The sequence below is a fragment of the Alosa pseudoharengus genome, unplaced genomic scaffold (assembly GCF_046254945.1).
Source record: "Alosa pseudoharengus isolate Yale_2024_CS ecotype anadromous, Long Island Sound unplaced genomic scaffold, YU_APseudo_1.1 YU_APseudo_1.1_scf_14, whole genome shotgun sequence".
NCBI lineage: Eukaryota > Metazoa > Chordata > Actinopteri > Clupeiformes > Clupeidae > Alosa > Alosa pseudoharengus.
The window spans coordinates 7,919,584-7,931,894 of record NW_027468609.1 but is presented as its reverse complement, the minus strand read 5'-3'; the positions used below and the strand labels follow the sequence as shown (position 1 = coordinate 7,931,894).

The 12,311-nt window shown below is 40.2% G+C and overlaps 1 protein-coding gene across 2 annotated transcripts; it reads right to left on the bottom strand.

Annotated features, from left to right (window-relative positions):
* Positions 1-2,816: 2,816 nt before the first annotated feature.
* Positions 2,817-8,236, bottom strand: kyat1 (kynurenine aminotransferase 1). 2 transcript variants are annotated; one of them, XM_076283704.1, is made up of 13 exons: positions 8,133-8,236; positions 7,688-7,746; positions 7,058-7,205; positions 6,744-6,893; positions 6,496-6,582; positions 6,165-6,290; positions 5,906-6,026; positions 5,711-5,787; positions 5,408-5,497; positions 5,081-5,267; positions 4,782-4,858; positions 3,498-3,584; positions 2,817-3,379 (listed from the first exon to the last, which is right to left on the bottom strand). In XM_076283704.1, exons 1-13 carry the CDS (start codon positions 8,193-8,195, stop codon positions 3,320-3,322), a joined length of 1,332 nt encoding a protein of 443 aa, XP_076139819.1. In that variant the 5' UTR covers positions 8,196-8,236; the 3' UTR covers positions 2,817-3,319. The 2 variants fall into 2 exon arrangements, with proteins under 2 accessions (XP_076139819.1, XP_076139818.1); XM_076283703.1 differs by having other exon boundaries at positions 7,822-8,216.
* Positions 8,237-12,311: the final 4,075 nt, after the last annotated feature.

Here is a 12,311-nt window from a genome sequence, read left to right as displayed (position 1 = left end):
TAGGGCTAGGCGATCTGAAACTTAAACAGAGCCGGACAGTAATGGAGTACATTTACTTGAGTACAGTACTTGAGTACAATTTTGAGGGATCTGTACTTTACTTGAGTATCATTTTTGGGGAGTACTCATGACTTTACTCAAGTACATTTGAGAGGCAAATATTGTACTCTTTACTCCACTACATTTATATCCATAACCGTGAGTACCCGTTACTTCTTCTGAAAAAAAGGTAAAAAGAAAAATCTCGGAAACCCTCAATTTGTTGTTTCCCTCTCAAACGTGATTGGATTGTGCAGGCGCCACTGATTGGGACAGCCTATCAGCAATCACCTTCAGCGTTCTGCCAAAGTCAACTCCATGGTCAGATTTAGATAAGAGATGAAACCATGGACGAAACAATTGATGAAGACGCAGCAGGTCCGCAGCAGGTCCAGGGGCGCAGGAGGCACGGGAGGCGTGGGGGATATGTCCCACGCAGTTCTGAAGAGACAGCCGTCGTCCCCCTCACTTTTGATAAGGCAAAAAAGCCCTATAGGTACGCTAAATAAATAATAACATATAGGATTTGCGCTAACTGTAAAACTCCCCATTAACAGCATCACATCACTAACCACAGCCATCTACAGCACTGTAAGACTGCACAATCTCATATTCACTCTGTTGGATATCTGAAGCCAGTTTGTCTACTAACAATCATAAAATAATCCAGACTACTTGCTTAGCATAAATCATTTATCATAATCTTTATTTGAGGCAGGCTGGTATTCGAGGCAGGCTTTTTTAAATATGTCTAACCTGCATTTAGACATGCATTTCGTTTGGAGCGGCATGCATACCGGTAGGCTATCAAAAGCATTTTCGGTTTGGTTTGGGATTTAATTTACTTTTGGACTGTTTGATTATATTGCTAAATGTTGGGACTGATGGGCACTGAAATCTGGGAGATATTTGATGGTTCACTGTTAAGTTTCATGCAGTTGAAAAAGTGTCAGGATTTCCACTGCTGTTTATTGCGAGACAAGGCAGCCCTTCATTGAATAGGGGTTGTGCTGTAATGGAAACCTTTTTGCGTAGACAAGTAGCCTAAATTGAGTTATTGTTTAATTATGCATGATTTAGTAATTTTTTGAAATAAAATTTGTAGGCTGGAATGCCTTGAGTCGCAACAATTGTGTTTAATAGGCTTCAGCCTCTGGCAATTAGCTCGAAAGGGCCGGCAAGAGAATGAGCTTGAGAACGTGTGTTGGAGACCCATGGTAGGAAAACGACTTCTCTTTGCCAACCGTAGGCTATTAATCCAACCAACATAATACAATACAATACAACATATAATAAAATATTAAGAAGAGGTTATTTCATTGACTTAAATCGAACAATGTCTTCTAGTGGACTAATGGCAATTGTTGGTATGGTAGGCAATTTTTACCCCGTCTTGTATGGGAACCTGCCTTTATTTGTCCTGCTATAAACGGAATCAATCCCGGGCATGAGGATTTATGGTAGCCTAGTGCTCAACTTCTCCTGCTCAACATGACGTTAGCTGTTATGTTTATGATAACAAACTCAACTAGCCTATACTTATCAACTCGTTTTCACTAGCCTAAAATACAAGTCTATCAACGTTTTTGTTCTAAGACATTTATTTCAAACATAATTTCAAGACACAAATTGGATACTTCAGTTACCTTGGTGCATAAATTCCAGAGAGTAGGCTACCATACGCCAGAGTGATAGGCCTAGCGTTCTTATGCGTTCAGTGTGGGGTATAAACAAGCTGAGAATTTAGCGGTGTCATGTCTGCCCGTCACAGACGTGGGGAGCTCTTTGAAGCATGGGATAATGTGATACGGTCACTACAGTAACAGTATTTTATTTTACTTCTTATGTATTTTTTTTTTCCAATTTTATAAATGCTTTGTTTAAATGCTGTTGGAACAAATAGTTGATTATAAAGGCAACTTTCTGTTGCAATTTTCTGTGTGTTCTGGACTGGTAAACCAACACTTGTTAAGTTCTAACATTGCATAAATATTAACTGCAAACACACAGTGGAGAGTTGATTTGGTTTATACCAGACAATTTAAGTAGGCCTAACTAGGCTATTTGATCATGTAGTCTATGTTTGGATCATAGGCATGATGATCTGGAAATCTGATCTCACTATGGGTTTGTGTTCACAATTTGGTCCCCCTCACTTTCAAAATATCTCCTGCGCCCCTGAACCTGACCCACCTCGCCAGACTATTTAAATTTTCTGAACAAGTTAATGATAGTTTTTACATTTTAAATACATATATTAGAAATACTGCCCATCCCTGGCAACATGGTAAAAAGATGAAAATTACTTGATTTTACTTTCAATTCATTTTACATTCTCCAAGGTATTAACATTAACATTTTTCATAACTCCATGTAGGACATTTCTGTACATAAATGTAAGCACTGTGGCAGTAGTAATGCAATATTTAGAAAATGTAGGCTACTCTTGTACTCTTGATACTCAAGTACTTTTAAAAACAAGTACTTCAGTACTTTTACTTAAGTAGACATCTGACTGTTGTACTTTTACTTGTACTTGAGTAAAATTTAGCAAAGGGTATCTGTACTTTTACTCAAGTAATGAAGCTGTGTACTCTGTCCGCCTCTGAACTTAAATCAGATCGATTCATTTCTTTCAATTTCCCCATTATGCCTGTAGCCTAAATTTACATTTGAGTAGGCCTTTTTTATGTCGTGTCAGTCATACCACCATACAAAACACATTGGCTTTTGGTTTCGCCTCATAGGTAGCGAGTTGCAAAAGAAAGAGCTGAATGTAACATGTAGATTTTTATATCTTTCTGTACATACAAATCATACATGTATGAATTTTCATTTAAAACCCCCTGCAATTCAGGGAAGTGTGCATTCAACTGATTAAGGAGATACTCTGATCCACCAAATCAACCACCATATTTTTGTAACATTGCAGTCAAATGGAAATGCACAAAATCAAAACTAAAGTGTTTGCACACTAACAAACTATAGGATTTCACAGTTACCAGGATAGCAGGGAAATCTGAATACAACATATTTCTTCAGTCAGGAGGATGCCTGCTGTGAGGTTAAAGCTCCACAGAGAGAACTCTGTGGTGGGCTGTGTTTAGATATGACCTGCCTTGAACTATCATAAGGCAATCTGAGGGGGGAAAAAACCACAAAGATAACAAAGACATCAAGATAAGACTGGCGCAAAAACAAAATAAACCGAGTAAAATATTTGGCTACACCACAACTTCTAATTGGCTGCATTTTTCTCTCAAAGTTCCGTGGTTGAGAATCATTTCCTTTTGCTCCACTGCAGAAGAATATCCTCAGCTGACTTCAATGTTGAATCCTCCTACAGGAAACGTATCAGGAAAGAAACACCATGATGGACAGGGATAACATGACGTTTTATCTACAGCTCAACTGTAAAGCAGTCTCTTTAAAGAGTTCACAATACATTAGCATGTTACCTTGACAAAGCAAAACCTGATGTAGTTCTGGAAATCTTTCTGATGTTCAGGACTGTAGAAGGCCGAGACAGGAATTGTAGCTAAACCCTGGTGAAAGATGTTTAAAGTTTGAAATCAAGGCAATTTGAGAGGGATTTAATTAAGGCACATAATACATAAAGAAAAATACAATAAACTCGAAAAAGGAATTGTCCACAGTAATCCGAAACCCGTGAACAAGTAAACTAAAATGAACACCTCACCTCAAAAGCACAAAATCCTGTTCTGCAGTGAGCACACTGCAAAAACTGCTTATCTAACAAAATCTAACCAAGTGTTATTAATCTTATATCAAGATAAAAAAAACTAGTTGGTATTGTTTTTAGTATAAAGACACTTACCTAGCACTTTCTCATGAAATCATTTGACTTAAAATAAGTCAAACTTTTCTTAAATTATGACATCTCATCCTGAAAACAAGCAAATTTGTCTGCCAGTGCGTTAAGCAAATTTGTCCTAAAAACAAGCAAATTTGTCTGCCAGTGCGTTGAGCAAATTTGTCTTGATAAGACTCCTTAAAATAAGTCAAAGTCTTCTTAAATTAAGTCAAAATGATCTTTCGAGAGAGCGCTAGGTAAGTCTTTTCATACTAAAAACAATACCAAATAGATTTTTTAATCTTAATATAAGATTATCAACACTTGGTTAGATTTCTTTTTTGCAGTGCACCTTCTCAAAATCCTTAGCCTGGGAAACCCCAGACGAACCTGTTAGTGAATCTGAATTCTCTTTGCAGGTTAGTCTGGCAAGGACACCATTGATGCCCATTTCCAATGTTCCAAAAAACCCAGGCACCAACCACAATCACTAATGGCATCGGCATGAATCGGTAAGGGCTTTATATGACAGATAGAGCAGTGCATTCAACACAACCAGCTGATGGCGACAGGATTAAACAGATATGGACGTACATTTTCTTTGGAATTGAGTAAACAACTGCATTTAAAACCTTCGTTTACAAGATAGATTTGATTGCTGCACTTCTAAAAACGATTTGGTAAGAGTTTAACACATTTCATTTTTCACTGCTAGTTACGTCCCTGGAAGTCGTAAGTCAAGGCTTTCCAGACCCACTCAAATGAGATATGCGGTCTGGTGTCAACGAGGCTACAAAATCCTCTGAGCAAACATTCATTCACAAGAGCAATGTTCTGCTCCTTAATCATCACCAGAGTATGAGTCAACTCAATTCCAAGAGATGTTAAATATTAAGCATGCTTCCAAAGTTAATATAAAAATGTTTACCTTCTCTTTAATAAGCCACTTTACAAATCGGTAGTCATAAAGCTCCCCCTCTGTGCTGGGGTCATTCAGGTCAACCTCTGTGAATAACATGCAGATTGTAAGAGATGTTATATATCCATATATACCCATCAATTTATTCTACTTATCAAATTATGCAAAGGTATCTGCTTAAAGAGAATACTTTAGACAGTAGACAATAACAAATCATGTATTTATGGTATGTAAATTAATTTGTGTTTATTTTTAACCCCTCCTCTGGTTTGTGCAAGCAGTTTCCAACATAGAATATGAAGACTCACTGAGAGTGGAGACGTCTGTGATCATGAAGTATCCTCCCTGGGGAAGAATTGGTTGCAGTCCCACGCTCTGCAAACACTGTGCTAGCCTCAGGCGCTTATGGTGGAGCAAAGCGGGAAGCTGGAGAAAGTAACTCTCCTCTTTGCCAAAACAGTCATACTCCCTCTCAAAGCCCACTGCCACTGCCTCCTACAGAGAAACACATTCTTACTGTGGAGTAGCAGACACTTGTAGGGTAGGACACATGTCAATTGTACTGCATGTCTGGGATAGTTGCATACAAGCTGAGCTGAGATTAAACTAGTTTGAGAGGAGCAAAATGCCCTTACCTGTGCAGCTGTTGCACAGTGATAAACAGAATTTTGATGGACAGTCTTCAGATGTTTTATGATTTGCCCTGATCCCATAGCCCAACCCACCTGAAGGAGGAGAAAAATATAAACCAATAAAAAAAAAACTGACTATATTACCAGGCCAATGAGCTGTAACGGGCAACACTAAAATTGGTGACACTAAATTATAAGAAATTTTTTTAATATGTAAATTTGAATCAAAGTAAATATACAATATATAATAATATATATATACTGTATAGTCCTGCAGAACTGTATTATATATATGGTTTAGTTTACCTTCCATCCAGTGGCACTGAAGGTCTTTCCTCCACTGCCTATGGTGACAGTTCGTTCCCACATTCCAGGAAGACTGGCTAAAATACACAAACAGCATAGGTCATAAGTGTCCTCTGGCTTTGAGATGGAGAAGCAACACACATTGTTCATTATCAATCAATCAAACAGTTTTGAGTGATTAGTGAATTATCTTACCTATCTTTACATGCTTGTTTCCATCATAGGTTAGCCATTCATAAACCTCATCACTGATGCAGATCACATCATGCTTCACACAGAGGTCTGCAATAACCTGCAGCTCTTCTCTCTTATACACCTGAGAGGGAGAGAGAAGTGACAGACAGAAAGGGTTGTTCCATGCAATACCATGGAATGTGCAATGCATGCAATGGAAATAAATTGTTTAAAATACAAAAATACAACTCAACAGTAGGGTTTACTGAAAGCTTCAAACCTTTCCTAGTGGATTGTTAGGTGTATTGATCATGATGGCTTTGGTGCGGGGGTTGAATTTACTAGCAAGCTCCTCTGGGGATAAGACCCAATCAGCACTGGACAGTGCCTGGCCGCTATCTGCTCTCTGAAACACAAACACACACACACACACACACACACACACACACACACACACACACACACACGCTCAGTCACAGGGATTAATTACACAAAAGAACTGTTTCCACAGACCCCGGACTCACTGTCATTTCCAAATCCTAAAATCCGTCAATGGATCACATTAATGGTACCATTCACTCAAGCAGTTTTACCAGAACAACAGGACTTACAGGTCTCAGAGGCACATACACGGCTTTCCCTCCTGCCATTTTCACCATTGGCTGATAGCAGTCAAAAAATGGCTCAATGATAATAACCTAAGAGAAGGCAGACAGATGCACTTAATCACAGTGACAGGCAGAATATGCACCAGGTACAATATGCTATTGAATTGGTGCATTTGAAATTCAGATTTCAGCATCATAATTTCATTAGAACAAGTCAAGGCTTTTTTTTAGCTCTGTGCAACTAGGCCTACCTCATCCCCTTCATCAACCAAAGCCTGAAAAGTGCAAAAGAGAGCCTGATAGGCTCCCACTGTCACCAAAATATCTTCAAGAGGGTCCACTGGTCTGTCCATAACTCTTCCAAAGAATTTGGCAAGGTTTTTCACCAGTGGTGGATGGCCCTGACAGGCAAGAGATACTAGCTCAATTATGCGTATCAAATCAACCATATGCTCTTGGTTGTTATACAAATAATAACAATTACATATCTCGATCCAGTTTTGTTCATAACTGCAGGGTGACTGACAATGAAAGGGTATAAGGGATATACTGATGATTGTCTTACAAAGGCTCGCGTGTACTGATGCATGGGACAGCTCCCGCTCACGGCTTTACAGAAAGCCTCCTGAATGAAAGTAGGAGGGGAGAAATCTGGAAATCCTTGGCCCAGGTTTACGGCTTTATAATCAGCCGCAAGCTGAGTGAACTCAACCCTGCCATAGAACAGACAAATGCAAAGTATACAGGTGGGTCTCAAAACATTAGAATATCGAGTAACAAGGATGATCGCAGCCTTGAGAGAATTGTCAAGCAAAGCCAAGTGGACAAGGAGAGACAGAACAGGACATTGCTCAGTGGTCCAAACTTCTCTTTTTACATATGAGTCATGAGTCTTCTGGACAACTATCAAGTCAGCAGTCTTTCCCATGATTGTGGCTGTGTTACTGAACCAGAGATTAAGGCTCTTTATTCTAATATTTTGAGAAGCTGTAGCCTATGCCGTAGCATATGGTAACAATCAATGTCTAAACAATTCCTTAACAATGTGCAGGTAACATGACAAACTTGCAAGCATTTGCAAGCAACTAGCCTAGAATAAATCTGTGAACACACGATCAGTTGCAACATGTGACACCAAGTGGCCATGCATATTAGACACATTGACATTATGGACAGTAGGTCGGTCATTCCTTACCATATATTTTTGTCGATTCCATCAAGTCTGCGTGCGTGCAGTCTGCGAGACATTAATGCCTAATAACAAACACAGATATTTAGTATTTTGATCTGTTGCTATCTTAGAACATATCATTTAAACTTTATTGTTACCTTTTTATTCACCGAACACGACAATGACAAAATTATGTTGCAATAGTTAATCAGATCTCCCGAGGTGCTTCTTAACATAACAGTTTCAACGGAGGATTATTTTGCAGCTTATGCCTTTAAAGAAGTGGTATGAAACTGCACTGTATAATTTCCTAGGCTACTGATCGGCAGTATCACTTTCGAATAAATGCTCGCAGTTAGCACGCCCCCGTTTCTTTCTTTGCCCCGTTACCGATTATTTAACTTGAGTTATTCAGTGCATGCATCACAGCACGTTGGGCTTGGGTACGAATACACATTTACACACATACAATAATGTTAGGTCTAGCTTTTCTGTGTCGTCTGTTCTGTTGTCTTTGTGCATGAACTTCCATCAGCTGACTGATTGAGTCACACTCCCTCCGAACGTTGATCTCGGATATTCGTACTTCCGGTGTAGGCGGGGTTAGCAGTAGCGTACAGCCAGAGAATGTCTAGTCTGGTCAGTTTAGGGCAAATGGCTGCAAAAAATGATTAACATTTGAGCCAATGTTTTTCTGTTCATTTAGGGCCTAATAAACAAAAAAATGCAAGGAGCCCAAAAAATTAAGTGGGGGGAAGGCCCTGAAAATTTATATTAGTGTTATGAACAAGCATAAGTTGTAAAACCTTTACTTTTTGAGATATTCACGAAAAACTATTTTTTGCATGGTGCACAGGCCACGTTTCATGTATCAGCTCCTGAAGGTTGTAGAGAATCATATTAAGTTTTTATTAGGTATGAATCTCATCTTATATCAATGTTATGAACCACCAAACTCCCGAAATGACCTTAATTTATTTTAAATCTTGATGCAAAAAATGAATAAGAACTGTCGCTGAACTGTCGCAAAAATCTGTATTTTAGCTTTGAGAACCACCTAAATCTATGGAATTTATTCTGAGTTACCAAACTAACTTGGATGGATCAGATGTAGAAAGTGTAATCCAGGGGTGTCAAACATACGGCCCGCGGGCCGGATGCGGCCCGCTAGATGGTTTAATCCGGCCCAGACTTGTAGAGAATACATTTCTGACGATGTCATCAAAAATCTCTAGCCCATTCCTGTGAGGAGTTATGAATTTTCAAAGAAATAACCGAAATGCTCAATTCAGCCGCTAGGCGCAGCTAAAAAAAAAAAAAAAAGTTCGGAGTTGACTGGTCCTGTGCTTGTTTGGCTACATTGTCGGGAGAAAAGCAGACGTTGCGACAAAATTCAGAGACAAAGTGCAGCCTGCAAACGGAGGACAAGATGTTTGGGCATTTTATTGTATTTTGCACCAGGAAGTGTTGTGTTGTACAACACTAAACTTGGATCATGTTAAAGTGTGGTTGTGCAAACTGTAAATTTAATCAGGTCGCGAGGTCTGACTCACCGTCAGTTTGACTGTTTTCTTAGTGATAATGGCATTCTGTCTGGCTTACCATACCACGCTGTAGTACGGTGGTTAAGCCGAGGTGCCGTACTCAAGCGTTTCTTTGAACTACGAGAGGAAATTGGACAGTTCTTGGAGAAAAAAAGGCAGACCAGTAGCAATTTAAATGCCCGGAATGGGTGCAGGATCTGGCCTTTATGGTGGATAGCCTATTACACAGCACCGCCACCTAGCCTACAAAATTATTTGATCTGATGTAACCTAATTGTATCAGTTGATCGTATTGCTCATGCACTGCTAACTTATGTTTGTTAAATTCATTTTATTTTTCATACATTTGCACATTTACATTTTTAAGGCAGAATGTTAACTTTCTTCATAGCTCCCACTTGAGTTTAGTGTGGTGAGTTGGTTAAGGTGGTCAGATGTAAAAATGTAGGCCTATCCACTCAACTATAAAAATAAACCAGTTGTTTATGAGAGTGAAATGCATTTTATTTCAATTTCATTGGCCTCTCTGAATAAATGTGTAATAATCTTATATATCCCTTGTGATTATGTAGGCTACAAATGTAGGCTGAAGGGTAAAGCATAGCCTACTGAAAAAAACTAAGCTGGAGATTTGGAGTTGTCAAAGGATGTTTTGCAATTATTTCACTGGTCCGGCCTGCTTGAGATCAGATGGGCTGTATGTGGCCCCTGAACCAAAATGAGTTTGACACCCCTGGTGTAAGCAGTAACATCGTGGGTGAGTGGACAGTCCGTACACAACATTGTTATAGGAGGTCATAAAAGTGTAGAAGAGGGTGGAGAGGCAGATAGACTAAGCAGAGAAGTCGATCTCTTCACTTCCCTTTCTTGAAGCATTGAAGAGTAGTATGTCCCTGGGGACAAATTACTTCCTCAGTCTGTCAGTTTCCCTCAAGGTGTCAGGGAGGGCATTCCACAGACGTGCTGCTGCCCCACGTCTGTGGAATGCCCTCCCTGACACCTTGAGGGCACCACAATCCATTTCCACAAGACATTTCTTTTTAGCAAAGCTTTTGGTCCCCTTTAGATGTTTTTTTAAAACCTTTTCTTTTTTCTTAAACTGCTCACCTTTTTATGTGTGTGTTTTTAAGCTGTAGCACTTTGAGATCTTCTGATGAAAAGTGCATTATAAATAAAATGTATTATTATTATTATTTAGTTGTGCATGCCAGTGAGCGTAGTCTCCAACTGGTCAAGCTCTTCTGCTTTATGATAGTGCTGCGGAGTGGATGACAGTCATTGTCTAAGATGTTGATTAGTTTGTTCAGGGTCCTTTTGTCTAATATTGAAGTGATGCACTCGAGTTCAGCTCCCACAACAGAGCCAGCTTTCCTTACCAGCCTGTCCAGTCGCCCAGCATCCCTCTTCTTAGTGCTTCCTCCCCATACAACAGCATAGCAGAGGCAATGGCAACAACAGAGTCAGACTGGTAAGACATCCAGAGGAGGAGCTTTGCTGCAGACATTGAAAGACCGCAGCCTCCTCAGGAAGTACAGCCTGCTCTGCCCTTTCCTGTAGAGTGCTTCAGTGTTGAATGACCAGTCCAGTTCATTGTCCAGGTGTAGATATTTGTAAGTGTTTACCACCTCCACATTGACCCCCTCAATGGTGACTGGCAGCAGAGCAGGCTTAGACCTCCAGAAATCCACCACCATCTCCTTGGTCTTAGCAGTGTTGAGTTGTAGGTGGTTGAGTTTGCACCATTCCTCCACCAGGCTCCTATTCCTCCTCTTGCCCATCCCTGATACACCCCATAATTGCAGTATTATCCAAAAACTTCTGCATGTGGCATGACTCTGTGTTGTAGCAGAAGTCTGACGTGTACAGGGTGAACAGGACTGGAGAGAGCACTGTTCCCTGTGGAGCTCCGGTGCTGCTGATCACAGTGTCAGAGAGGCAGTTCTTCAGTCTGACGAACTGTGGCCGCTCTGTCAGGTAGTCTGTCAATCCAGGATACTAGGTGAGCATCCCCACCCATCTGCAGGAGCTTGTCACCCAGTCTGAGGGGTTGGATGGTGTTAAAAGCACTAGAGACGTCAAAGAACATGATTCTCACAGCACTTTTCCCCTTGTCCAGGTGAGAATGCGTCCTGTGTAAGAGATATGTGATGGTATCGTCCACGCCCACTTTCTCCTAGTATGCAAACTGTAGCGGGTCTAGTGCATGGCGTACCTGGGGTCTTAGTATGCACAAGACCAGGCGCTCCATGGTCTCCATCACGTGTGATAACTGCTGTCACCTTACAAAAACCTATAATTTTTGGAATTTCACTTTGTTTACATTGTTTCTTAGAAGGTTGTTGGGGTCCTCATCTTCTAACAAAGAGCCTTAATCAACTTAAGCACTAGTATGCCCCATGAGTAGATTTAGAGCTTTTGCCCAAACAAACTGCATGGCTTTTATGAGCAGATTTACAGAAAAGGGTGGCTTGGGTGCTGATTGATTCAGTGATAAAAAGGTTTTTCACAAATATCTCAGAAATTAAAAGTTTTAGGGCCTATGTTTCTTCATAACACTAATATAAATGTGGCGTTTCCACATCTTTTAAGCCGAAAACCAACTCTCTGCGACCTTCAGGAGCCGAGATACAGAATTCCAGGTCTAAAAAGTGGGCATGGCCGTTTCAGGGCCTTCCCCCACCTAATTTTTTGGGCTCCTTGCATTTTTTTCTTTATTTGGCCCTAAATGAACAGAAAAACATTGGCTCAAATGTTAATCATAATTTGCAGCCTTGACCCCATTTTTGCCCCAAACTGACCAGACTAGTCTAATAAACGGGCTCTGGTACAGCTATGGTACAGCTGGTGAAATTCTAGCCATACTGTTTGGTTGTTCTGCATAATAGTTTACCTCTCCTCCTTGCTAGGGATGGTTCTCAATAGCCTATCCCCATGCCCATACTACAATTGGTGGGTGTTGCTCACACCTCCATTGCTTCCTGGCCTCAGATGTCTGATATGATGCCAGAGCATGGACCTTTTCTTTATTGATAAAAATCACCATTTGGGAGATTATGCTTTACCATGAATTGTTCTCAGACAGGGTATACAATAATTTCTTACAC